Source organism: Aegilops tauschii, chromosome 5 (assembly GCF_002575655.3).
Source record: "Aegilops tauschii subsp. strangulata cultivar AL8/78 chromosome 5, Aet v6.0, whole genome shotgun sequence".
Classification (NCBI taxonomy): Eukaryota; Viridiplantae; Streptophyta; class Magnoliopsida; order Poales; family Poaceae; genus Aegilops; species Aegilops tauschii.
The window spans coordinates 456021377-456034914 of NC_053039.3; the positions used below are offsets into that span (position 1 = coordinate 456021377).

Below are 13538 nucleotides of genomic sequence, written 5' to 3' on the forward strand. Positions count from 1 at the left end.
AGGAACCAAAAGCAAACCCACCACCCCCTTCTGAAAATTGTGAAGTGAGCTGAGTGAAGTGAAGTGAGCTGAGTCCTATATATAGGGATGGGCCTTTAGTCCCGGTTGGCCTGGCCAACCGCAACTAAAGGCCTTCGGGGACCTTTAGTCCCGGTTGGCCAGGCCAACCGGGACTAAAGCCCCTCCCGTCCGCCAGCTGGATGGGCCTTTAGTCCCGGTTGGCCTGGCCAACCGCGACTAAGGCCTTCGGGGACCTTTAGTCCCGGTTGGCCAGGCCAACCGGGACTAAAGCCCCTCCCGTCCGCCAGCTGGAGACCGAGCGCGCTGGGCCCAGATAGTTGGTCGCGGGTCTCCTCCCGAACCGCGACTAAATACCCCTTTTGTCGCGGTTCGATTGTTTTGGGGACTAATGGGGCGTATGGAAGCCTCTTTTTCTACCAGTGGCACGTGGCTCGGTGCCCGCTGGCCGTGCATGCATGGCTCACGTACGACTTGCTTTGTCTATCACCACGTACTGCTACAGTACAAGAACTCTCCAGAAGATGAAAGGGCCAGCCCGTCAGGACGCAGTGCGAAACAAACAAATGGCTGCAATTTCTTGTGGGAAAGAAAAATGCGCGCCTCACGTACGATTGCATGACCCTTGATCCGCAACCACAAGCGCTCATCATCTCCTGCGCCCGGCCTCTTGTATAAATACAGCGCCACTTTCCTGCACAAAGCAAGCTCTCATCTCCATATATCTCCAAGCTGCTCCCTCTAAGAAATACTCCGTACGCACATCTACGGTGTGAAGAAGCTCTAGCCTCTAGCTAGCTAGCTAACTAACATGGCTGCCATGCCGACGATGGTGTTCGAGGCGGGGCCAATGGAGGTGGCTGTGAAGCACGTGGACAAGAGCATGATCCCGAACCTGGCCAAGCCGTTGATGGTGGTGGCGCCCAAGGAGGCCGGCGCGTACCCCGTCATCGTCTTCCTCCACGGCTGGAACATGCTCAACAGCTGGTACGAGCAGCTCCTCACACACGTCGCCTCCCATGGTTTCATCGCCGTCGCACCACAGGTCTCTCATCTCCTGCTCATTAATAATTACTCCTTCTTTAAAGAAATATAAGAGCGTTTAGATCACTACTTTACAAAGGGAGTAAATATCAGTCTATTGCATATACATCATCGGACTAACTACTGCTACGCTTGCAATGCCAACAGCTCTACTGGATGGTGTCCGAGCCCGATGCCGACGACATAGACGCCACAAAACGAATCACCAACTGGCTTGCAGATCATGACAAGGGGCTCGCCTACGTCCTCAAGGACGTGTTCAAACTTGAGCATGTCGAGCCTGACCTGACCAAGCTGGCTATAGCCGGCCACAGCCGAGGCGGCCAGACGGCCTTCGCCGTCGCCCTCGGACTAGGGGACGCCAAGACCAAGCTGGAGCTCAAGTTCTCCGCCCTCATCAGCGTCGACCCTGTGGCCGGGGTTTCGAGAGCCCAGCAGTTGGAGCCCAAGGTGCTCACTTTTGAACCTGACTGCCTCGACGTGGGGATGCCGGTGCTGGTCATGGGGACCGGGCTAGGTCCCAAGCACATCGGCGGATTTCCGTGCGCCCCGGTGGGCGTGAACCACGCCGAATTCTACAGGGAGTGCGCGCCGCCTCGCTACCACCACGTGGTGAAGGACTACGGGCATCTCGACATGCTGGATGACAATGTGCCCTACATTATCAACAACTGCATGTGCATGAGGAACCAACACAACACCAAAGACCTTGCTAGGAGGACCATGGGAGGAGCCATGGTTGCCTTCCTCAGGGCTAAATTGCGAATCGATGCTCGTGAACTGATCGCCATATATCGTAACCTTGAGCTCGCGCCGGCTGTCCTGGACCAAGTTGATGAGTTTCTTCCTTGCTTGGTTGGACGGCCAGATCCGTCGTCTGTGTGAGAGTTATATTACGTGCCTATGCCTATCTATTACTCCTAAATAAGGTGTGTTGGTGCATGGCCATGTCATGGCTCATGACTACTATAGCACGTCCAGTCTTCCTAATTACTAAATAATAAGCACTCATGTCATGTGTGCATGTATCTATGTTGAATATATATATATATATATATATGTGTGTGTGTGTGTGTGTGTGTGTGTGTGTGTGTGTGTGTGTGTGTGTGTGTTGTGTGCTATTTATCAATCCTTAAATGATGTTCATGTACCCTAAAAAACAAAATGAGCTTCCTATTATTTATTTTGTTGTGAAGTTTTGTACTTTCTTTTCTCATACTATAACTGAAACTAATTTGAGAGAAGTCCATATTACAAACTCAAACTACCACCATGGTGTAATATACAACCCTAAACAATGAAATCGTCTATTTTACAAACTCAAACTTCAAAAAAAGGACAAAAAATATATTCTTGGACTGGTTTTGACCATTGCCTACCTAGTCATCAGCCCAACCAGTCTGCCACATCACCCACCCACTAACCTAGCCATATCTCTCTCCCCTTACTCACCCAACCACTGCCTACAGTTGCCCCACCCCATAGCTGTCGCCGCCGCCTTCTGCCGTGCCACCATGGCCTCTGGCCAATCGCCGCCGTGCAAGTCCGGCCTCCTCCTCCTCTTCTCCCTCTCGCATGCTCCTTCCCTACCCCACCTCGCGCCACCCAGCGACCTCCACGCAGTCGCCGCTCCCAATCCCGACATCATCGCTCCATGGTCCGACATTCGGTTCTGCTTGTCGGTTGATGCCCCTATTTGGCGCGAGCCTCGGCCGCTAGTTCGGCCGGAATGGGAGGCTGGATGAGGAGTAGGGAAGAGATAGAAGAGGAAGAGGAGGAGGCTGGAGCGGTGGTGGTCTTGCCGAATCAGGGCGGTGATGCGACTGATGGGTGGCGGCGTCTATGGTGCCTCGAACACGGTGGCCTCGTGAGGTGAAGAGGGAGAGGAAGGTGGGGGAGGAGAGACGCGCGGAAGGGGTGTGTGCTCGCCGATCGGCGGTTTTGCGGTGGGCTTGGAAGGGATGGCAAGGGGGAAAATCTGGCGAGCGGCGCTACAATTTGAGCTGTCAAGGTGGGAGGCCGTGGTGAGAGGGGGGGGGGGGGTTTAGGTTTGACTAGGTTATTCAACAGCTATCAAACATAGTCAAAAACTAGTCGAGGGTTCAACGACGACTGCAGCTCCAGGGCGATAGTTCTTAGGGGCACGTGCATGAAGATTTTTCAAGTGTCATCGACAAGGTCAAGCTGGCTTCGGTAGTGGAACGAAGATATCGGCACGTCAACGGCTTGTTCTAGCGGCGGTAGTGGTTGTCCGGTGGTCTCGAAATCTCGATTTAATTTTATTATGTTTGAGGTGCTTTGTACTTTCGGTGAACTTGGATAATAAATCTAGATCATTTTTGTAAAAAAAAACTAGTCATGATGACCTTTCCCGTTCCTAAAAAACCAGTAGTTATGGAAAATAATACTTTCTTTGATCTTAAATAAGTGTCGTAGTTTTGAACTAGTGTACAACACAAGGCCTTCCAAAAAAAATTCAACACAAGGATTTACATTGAAAACAATTCTGGGAAATAGTATCGAATCGAAACCGAAACCGGTCACGTTCCGCAGACCTTACCGACCATCGGGCCTCTATATACGAACAACCCGGCCGGCCCAAGAACAGGAACCGACCAGGGCTGGCCGACGGAATTGCGTTGCCGCCGCGTCGATCGCGGGCCGACAGAATCGCCTCCCCCCGCGTCCAAGATCGCATGGCCAACTACGGAAAGCCCTCCCCGCCGGCGCCGCCGACCGACGACGACTTGGTTTTACATGGCTTGCAGCAGCGGGGGACTGTGCGGCGCGTGTTCATTAACAGCCAAGGTTCTTCAGATCTGAGCCAACTTGTTGCTGACGTCGAGGACAGAATCGCGAGTCGCCGCCGCCTTGATAGCACGGCCACCCACAGGATCCCGAGACGCCGCAGCCTTGATCGCATGACCAACTTGAGCTACCCGTCCCTGCCGCCCAGCCACTACCATGTTAGCACCTCCTTCCTAATTTCTTTTCTTTTCTCAACCCCAACAAAGCATACATCCATACTCTGGTGTTTGCCTCGATTTCTGTTAACATAATTAATTGATGAATTGTGTGTTTGTTTCAGCCATACTTACTTGATTCTGCCTGGCTTCTTGCAGTGGGGCGCTCCAGGCTTTCCTCGGCCCGTGGTCATTCCCAAGCAACTCCCTCCAGGCGATGAACGTGCTTATGTACACGAATATTATCCTCCTACTCAGACCGTGCAGGGGCAGCACCATCTACCTCACGAAGACGGAGCAACGAAGGTGGTATGCCTGACCGAGATGCTCTCGTCGCACCACCTCCTTGAGGACGACGAGTTTTACGGGCGCTTTTTGGAGGATGTCGACGAAGAAGCATGCGTGTTTAGCAACCTGGTGAATGTGGTTGTCCCGCGGCCCGGCCCCAGCAATGTCGATCCGGTGGTCGCTGGAGTCGGGAGGGTCTTTTTGGAGTACTCGTGTCTTGACAGCTCGAATCTTTGAAAGATCGAGATGGGCGGGAGATGGTGGGATGAGAAGCAAATTGTTGCCTGGTTCTATCCGGAGGACAAGTTTGCTGCCGGAGACTACGGCTACGAGCCTCCCACAAATACTGCATAGTTAGATGGATCTCGACCGAAATCCTATTAATCCACCATGCATGTCATGTCTGTCAACTGCGTATAGTTTCTTAGTTGACATCTTGTTCATAATGTTTCAAAGCATTGTCAGAAAAAGTTGCTGCAATCTCCATACAATACAATACATATTCCGATATTCGCTTGCAATTTTTGTACTATATATACTAACAAGCAGTTATCTAGTATAAAATACGTGCAAAGATTCAAACAATACCATGAAAAAGTAATTTCAATACTGTTTTCACCGTCACATCAGCACATGGTTCAAAACCCTAAATACGATCATTCTGTTGAGAATAAAAACATGAGTACTTGCTAAGGGAACTAGCACTTTGAACGAATGCAGATCAATGGAGCCATGCACTTAAAATTGAGTCTAAAGACCATTCATTCAATGTGATGAACACCAGATGTTTCCCTAGCACAAGGTCTAACATTTGTGTAGCAAAGTAGCTAGCAAGACGTGTAGATCAGTAGAATTTGGAAGCAAGCTTTACTATGAGCTCGTTCACAACATCCGGATAGGTTTTAGCTATATGCTTCCAGCCTTTGGTTGACAATAAGATTTGTAACTTTGCGGGAGACAGGAGTCGCGCAAACCGCACGCACTCCTCCTTCAGGCGAGAACAATGGTACTGCTCGGCTAGATCAAGAATAGTCGCCACCGAGCTCACGTCTAGGTGCTCACACAACTCGTCTTCGCACATCAACTTGAGTTTTGGGAGATCGTACCTATCCGCCGCTACAAGCAAGTGCTGCAGCCACGTTACTTGTTCGTCATCTTCATCATATTCTTCTTCCGACTCGTCCTCGTCCTCGTCCGTGTCTCCTTCATTTTCATCCTCCTCCATGTTGTCAACCTCCCTCTTGGGCAGCGAGTCATTGTAGATGAAAGTTAGCAAGGCCCTGAACACACTTGGTGCCATACCTTCTATGTGTATGACACTAGTAGTACCCTCCATCATGGAGCCAAAGAGCTGCGCCCTGAAGACCGAGGACCGAGTTGCAAGCACACACCGATGCGCGGCGAACATCTCGCCACCGACCTCGAACGTCACGTCCGCACCCAACTTGGTTTGAAGAAGATATCCAAATTGCCGGAGTACGTCCGGCTTGGGCACCTCAGTGGTCGAGGTGGGAGCAATGCTACCGACGGCAGTCGCAACAAACACGTCGCACCGGATGATGAAACTGTCATCCCTGAGATGTCTCGACGCCTCAAAGTCCCTGCTCTTCATCCACCTATGGTGGCCACACGAGGTGCCAGTCGAAACAGAGATGACCTCGGTTAAGTGAATGCGTGCCGAGTCCTGCTTGACGATCTGGTCGATGAAACTGAACTCGAACTGCACCTTGACATGGCGCGAAACATCCTGATCGAGAGCAAGGGTAATGGAAGTGTGGCCCTCGTCTTGGGAGCGCTCGCCGTTGAGCGAGTACAGGATGACCCACCAGTAGCCTCCCACCCTAAAAGGCCTAGACTTGATGCTCTTCCCGTTGGGTGTTTTCTCCTTGCTACGTAAGTAGCCATCCACAATGAACAGATGGTAGCCGCTGGCCGCGCTGCAGACGACGACCGATGCAGATTGCAGCTTACCATCAGAGATGACAGATACGCCGGCAAACGGCATGACGAGCCCAGGATCTGCAGGCAGTGGTGGAGTTAGGATTTGAGAGTGGGGTAACTAGAGATACTTTATCTTTAATACCACTCATTAACACGCCATGCGCATATGCACTACTAGGAAAAGGCCTGTTAGTGGCGCATCTATTTTGGCCATTAATGGCGCACTATAGGTGCGCCACTATCATCACGCCACTAGTAACAAGTACTAATGGCGCATATACCAGACAATAGTGGCGCACCACATAGTGCGCCATTACTATCGGACTTAGTAATGACGCACCACTTTTTTTTAATTTTTTTTTCAGAAAATATATTTTCAAAAAAAAATCAATTTTTTTTCGGTTTTTTCTTAATCTCGGGTCAGTAATGGCGCACCAATTTTTTTCAATTCTTTTTTCAGAAAATATATTTTCAAAAAAAAAATTCAAATTTTTTTTCATTTTTTTCTTAATCTCGGGTCAATACGCTTAATCTCAAGTCAAATCGCACTCCGTGATCAAACTTACTGAAAGGTCACCCATCCTCACACTACTCCAGCCCAAGCACGCTTATTAACTTCGCAATTCTATCCAACCCCAACACCAGCTCACTTAACAGGCACTTGTTGATATATCTATCATATGAATCCTATTAAACGTTGTTGATGTGTAGAACTTTGTTCATATTCATGAGTGTGATGAAATTTTGAAAAAATATTTCAAACTTCCCGGTCATATTACGTATCATATTTTGAACATTTTTTTCAAAAGAAAATTCGAAACCAATTTTTTTCTGTTACTAGTGCCGCACCTAGCAAATGGTGCGCCACTATTAAGTTTGAATTTTTTTTTTCATTTCCCCCCCTCTAGATTTTAAAAGCCCCATATCTTTTATTCTGTTAGGTGTTTGCAAATTCTGAAAATCTTCAACGGTGTCCCCCTGTTGAATTCGGATGTAACTTTTCGAGTAGATGATTTTTCATATAAAAAACTTTTTAATCTGAGTTCGTATGCAAAAGTTATGCCCATTTTACTAAATTCCAGAGAGATTTTGCAAATAAAGTCAAATTTTATATTTGTAAATTTTCCCAACAACTGGACCACATTTCACGTGGGAAACTTATTTTCTTTTATTTTTTTGACATTTCCATCATTTTCTTAAAAAAAACTGAAAAGGCGGTCCACGGGGAGGGGGGTGCATTTGGTTATAGTAATGGCGCACCTGTACATAGTGCGCCATTACTATGTATATGACTTGGTCAAAGTTAGTAATGGCACACTTTGTGTAGATGCGTCATTACTGACTTTGACCAAGGTTTGACCAAGTCATACACATAGTAATGGCGCTTGTACAGGTGCGCCATTAATACGCCATTGCTAACAATTTTTTTTTCAAAACTAGGAATGGCGCACCACACACCAGGTGCGCCATTAGTAATCTGTCATTAATGGCGCACATGTATCTGGTGCGCCACTGCTACATACATGGTGTGCCATTAATGTCCATATTAACTATAACCCTTTTCCTAGTAGTGATGAATCGATTCCTATACACTTCACCGTTCTAAAACTACTACTTCCAAATGTCTTACATTTGTTTACAGAGGGAGCAGATGATACTCTACAGTTGTTGTGAGAATATTTGCAATATATTTCAATAATATTTGATTGTATGGAATATGAATATTTGGAGTAATGATAGAACTAAAAATGAAAAACATGTAAGTTTTATTGTGTTTGATTATTGTATAGTTGCAAAATATTTAATAAATATAAGTAGCATAATAGAATGAAATTTCTCATGCATGCTTGCATATTTAGGTGGGCCTTTTACTATGCATAGTTGGTGAAGTGAGCATTTGTTGCATGATGAGGTGACATGCTTACATATTGAGAGACAAAAGTTTGGGGCTAGATAAGGTATAGAAGATAAGGTATATTCATCTTTTCAAAAGTTAAAATCACTAACTTTGAGTTTATAGAGAGAGAAATCAGCGTCTACAATAAAAATATATCGATTTTTAATGAAGGAACTCCCACCCCCAATTTCATCTGTTCAACGAGACTGGTAAGACAAAGTTAAGTGATCAACCCAAAGGTTCAATCACAAACTCACAACACCTGACCGACCCTCTCAAACCGACCGCAAAACTCATGTCTCCGGACCTCACGTATCTGCACTGCCACTTACACATAAAGCACGCGTCTCGATTTTATTCAGTGTTGTAGATATTGACATATTTTTTACGGTAAATTTGATCAGACATAGAAATATTCACCCTTTTGAAAAAATCAACAGACTTCATATATTATGAAACGGAAGGAGAATACATATGCCCCAAACACCCAATCCAAAATTAGACAAGAGAAAAGGCAAAGAGAGCAAAGGACCTGAAGAGATGAAGCAGCGTGGAAAGGAAGTCGATCGACTCCCGGTCGCTTCAGCCGGTTACCGATCGATAGATCGCACTAACGGCGCACACAGCCTGCCGACGTCGCCCTGCGCGGCTAGTGCTGCCGCCGTCTGCCGTCGCTACTCCGGCAGTGCCCGGTGCCCTAGGCGTGAGCCGTACGTCACTTGCGATTGGGGTTTTGGAACGGCGGCGGTAAAGGAAACTGGAAACATGGATACGTACACGTTAACATGTGTGGTTCATATATATAGATAGGATTGCTATTTCACATCTAGATGCAATATACTATCTCACATCTAAATGTCTAACCATTGAATAGAAGTTTTCAGATTCATGCTATTATCCCAGACTGACGTGTTCTTGTTTCACATGACCTGACCTTGTTGACCCAGCTGGCTTGTTTTTTTATCTTTTTGTGTTGTTGTGAGCCGAGCTCTGTTTTTTTAGCAAATCCTCGGGCTTTGTGTGTCTTTGGATAGAAGTCAATCGGCCCATGGCCCAATATACAAAAAAAAGGAAAACTCGGCCCACGGCCCAATATACAAAAAAAAGGAAAACCAAAAGACACACAAAGCCCGAGGATTTGCTAAAAAAACAGAGCTCGTGGCTCACAACAACACAAAAAGATAAAAAAACAAGCCAGCTGGGTCAACAAGGTCAGGTCACGTGAAACAAGAACACGTCAGTCTAGGGATAATAGCACGAATCTGAAAACTTCTATCCAATGGTTGGACATTTAGATGTGAGATAGTATATTGCATCTAGATGTGAAATAGCAATCCTAAACAAACAAACAAACAAACAAAAAGCTTAAAAAAAGAGATTTAGATGTGATATAATATCTCACATCTAGATGTTATATAGTCACACCCATAGACAGAATGTACTCAAACAATTCGTAAGCACATAAAACTCTCCGAGCAATCTAATTTCTGCGGAAGACATTCGTACGCCCTACGTAATAAGGGCTCTATATATGTCGTTCCCTTTTTTCAAGAACCGGTTTTATATGTTCCAATCTTCCTTTTTTCAGATAGAGTTTTTTTTAGGACTTTTTCAGATAGAGTTAGAAGATGTGGTAGGGAACTAGGGAGGGTTCAACACAAGAAAATGAAATAATACTTAGCTTTTTTTAGGGGAAAATAATACTTAGCTAGAGAACGTGCATACATTGCAGGAAACCGTGTTACTACTTATTAGGGTCGTGGCGTTCTACAAACACACACCGGTACATGAGTTTAATTACGTTGAGGAATTCTGCAAAAGCAACACCCAAATTTAGTCCGTTGCTCATTTTATTTTCCACCTAGGACTTCTAATCTTTGATTAATCTTGAAATAATCCTCCTACTTCTCTTTTTTTTTGCGTTGGAATATGGGGTTCTTTATTCAACAAAAGTGAAAGCTGAATAGAACTGTTGCTTATTGATGATTTGATGCGGCATACAAGAGTATATAAGAGGGTACAAACCGACTTGGGGTAGGGGTACAAAACTGACTTGGACTAGAAGTCGTATACCATAATGACTACTCTAACATCCCCCCGCAGTATCAACGGCAGGCTCGACGACATTGAGACTGAAACAGATATCTTGAAACGGCTTAGTAGGCAGTGCCTTGGTGAAAATGTCAGCAAACTGAGCCGTAGAGGGAACATGAAGCACCCAAACCTGACCAAGAGCAACCTTTTCACGAACAAAATGAATATCAATCTCAATATGCTTTGTGCGTCGGTGTTGAACTGGATTGCTGGTCATGTAGACTGCTGATATGTTGTCACAGTAGACAATAGGCCTGTGTAGCTCGGAGAGTAACTGCCGAATCCAGATTGTATCTGCAACGGCATGTGCCACAGCGCGATACTCAGCCTCAGCCGACGAACGTGAGACTGTAACCTGTCTTTTCGAAGACCAAGAAATCAAATTGTTACCAAGAAAAACACAAAAACCGGAAGTGGACCTTCGAGTGTCAGGACAACCAGCCCAGTCTGTATCAGAGTATGCGGTAAGCGAGTTTGGAGAAGAATTATTGAGGTGGAGACCATGATTGAGAGTTCCTTTTAAATACCGAAGAATGCGTTTAACATGATTATAGTGAGGAAACCGGGGATCATGCATATAGAGACATGCTTGTTGAACAGCAAAAGAGATTTCAGGACGAGTAATGGTGATATATTGGAGAGCACCTGTTAGGCTACGATAGAGAGTAGGATCGGAAAAGGGTTCACCGGTAGCCGAAAGTTTAAAACTAGTATCGACAGGAGTGCGAGATGATTGACAGTCAAGCATACCAGCACGATTAAGAAGATCAAGAATATACTGGCGTTGGGAAAGAAAAAGGCTGGAGGAATCTCGAACAACAGCAATGCCTAAGAAATGATGAAGGAGTCCTAGGTCAGTCATAGAAAATTCAGATCTAAGAAGAGAGACAATATGATCTAAGAACTTTTGAGAGGAGGCGGTAAGAATGATATCATCTACATAGAGAAGTAAATAGGCAGTGTCAGAAGTTTGATGATACACAAAAAGAGAGGTGTCCGAGAGAGATGGAGTGAAGCCTATTGTTTGAATGAAGGAGGAGAAGCGTTGAAACCAAGCTCGTGGGGCCTGTTTAAGACCGTAGAGAGATTTCTGAAGAAGACATACATGAGTTGGAAAGGATGGATTTTCAAAACCCAGAGGTTGCTGGCAGTAGACAGTTTCTTGAAGGGAACCATGGAGGAAAGCATTTTTAACATCAAGTTGGTGAATGGGCCATGAAGAGGAGACAGCAACACTAAGAACGGTGCGAATGGTGCTAGGTTTAACAACAGGAGAGAAGGTTTCTTCGTAATCAATTCCTTGTTGCTGAGAAAAGCCACGACAAACCCACCTGGCTTTATATCGTGAGAGGCTCCCATCGGAGTGGAACTTTTGGCGAAAAATCCATTTGCCAGAAACAATATTTGTATTGGGAGGACGAGGAACAAGTTGCCAGGTGTTGTTTTGAAGTAAAGCATTATATTCTTCTTGCATGGCAGCGGCCCAATTGGGATCAAGTAGAGAAGTTTTGTAATTCGTTGGAAGAGAAGTGAGAGATACGGAGGTATGAAGGTTTAGGCGGTCTTGGGGTTGATGAAATCCTGATTTGGCCCTAGTACGCATGCGATGATCATTAATCGGGGCTGCTGTAGGAATAGCACGAGGGGGTAAGGTGGGTACTGGTGAGTCCGGCGCAGCGGAAGAGTCGGACGAAGGAGTAGGGCTGGGTAGTGGAGTGGGAGCAGGGCTGGGTGGTGGAGTGGGAGTAGGGGCCGGGGGTGTTGGGGAGGGAGCAGGGGTCGGGGGTGTTGGGGACGTCTCGGGTGGGGTGAGTGTATGGTTGGGATTGGCTATGGTGGGTGTTAATGGTGGTGGTGATAAGTTGTGTTCGGCAGGTAGGGGAGTATATAGTTGGAAAGGACGGGGAGAGGGGGTGTTTGCGGAGCTAGGGGTGTTGGATGGTGTAGTAGTGCGTTGTGAGAAAGGAAAAATGTGCTCAGCAAACGTGACATGACGAGAGACATGAACGTGTCCGGTGTGAAGGTCGAGACAGCGATAGCCTTTGTGCTCGTCAGAGAAGCCGAGAAAAGCACATGGGATAGAGCGTGGTGACAATTTATTTGCAGAAGTGGCGTAGGCATTGGGAAAACAGAGACAGCCGAAAACACGAACCGCAGAGTAGTCGGGGTGGGAAAGATGTTGGAAATATGCCCTAGAGGCAATAATAAATGGTTATTATTATATTTCTTTGTTCATGGTAATTGTCTATTATTCATGCTATAATTGTATTGTCCGGAAATCGTAATACATGTGTGAATACATAGACCACAACGTGTCCCTAGTAAGCCTCTAGTTGACTAGCTCGTTGATCAACAGATAGTCATGGTTTCCTGACTATGGACATTGGATGTCATTGATAACGGGATCACATCATTAGGAGAATGATGTGATGGACAAGACCCAATCCTAAGCATAGCATAAAAGATCGTGTAGTTTCGTTTGCTAGAGCTTTTCCAATGTCAAGTACCATGAGATCGTGCAACTCCCGGATACCGTAGGAGTGCTTTGGGTGTGCCAAACGTCACAACGTAACTGGGTGACTATAAAGGTGCACTACGGGTATCTCCGAAAGTGTCTGTTGGGTTGGCACGGATCGAGACTGGGATTTGTCACTCCGTGTGACGGAGAGGTATCTCTGGGCCCACTCGATAATGCATCATCATAATGAGCTCAATGCGACTAAGGCGTTAGTCACGGGATCATGCATTGCGGTACGAGTAAAGAGACTTGCCGGTAACGAGATTGAACAAGGTATTGGGATACCGACGATCGAATCTCGGGCAAGTAACATACCGATTGACAAAGGAATTGCATACGGATTGATTGAATCCTCGACACTGTGGTTCATCCGATGAGATCATCGTGGAGCATGTGGGAGCCAACATGGGTATCCAGATCCCGCTGTTGGTTATTGACCGGAGAGGCGTCTCGGTCATGTCTGCATGTCTCCCGAACCCGTAGGGTCTACACACTTAAGGTCCGGTGACGCTAGGGTTGTAGAGATATATGTATGCGGAAACCCGAAAGTTGTTCGGAGTCCCGGATGAGATCCCGGACGTCACGAGAGGTTCCGGAATGGTCCGGAGGTGAAGAATTATATATAGGAAGTCCAGTTTCGGCCACCGGGAAAGTTTCGGGGGTTACCGGTATTGTACCGGGACCACCGGAAGGGTCCCGGGGGTCCACCGGGTGGGGCCACCTATCCCGGAGGGCCCCGTGGGCTGAAAGTGGAAGGGAACCAGCCCTTAGTGGG

The 13538-nt window shown here is 46.7% G+C and overlaps 2 protein-coding genes across 2 annotated transcripts; one reads left to right on the forward strand and one right to left on the reverse strand.

Annotated features, from left to right (window-relative positions):
* The first annotated feature begins 756 nt into the window (after positions 1-756).
* Positions 757-2334, forward strand: LOC109772321 (chlorophyllase-2-like). The gene is made up of 2 exons (XM_020331001.4): positions 757-1063; positions 1210-2334. Exons 1-2 carry the CDS (start codon positions 830-832, stop codon positions 1945-1947), a joined length of 972 nt encoding a protein of 323 aa, XP_020186590.1. The 5' UTR covers positions 757-829; the 3' UTR covers positions 1948-2334.
* A 2823-nt stretch (positions 2335-5157) lies between these two features.
* LOC109772298 (BTB/POZ and MATH domain-containing protein 3-like) lies at positions 5158-6318 on the reverse strand. Its single transcript, XM_020330984.1, has one exon. It carries the CDS (start codon positions 6316-6318, stop codon positions 5158-5160), a length of 1161 nt encoding a protein of 386 aa, XP_020186573.1.
* Positions 6319-13538: the final 7220 nt, after the last annotated feature.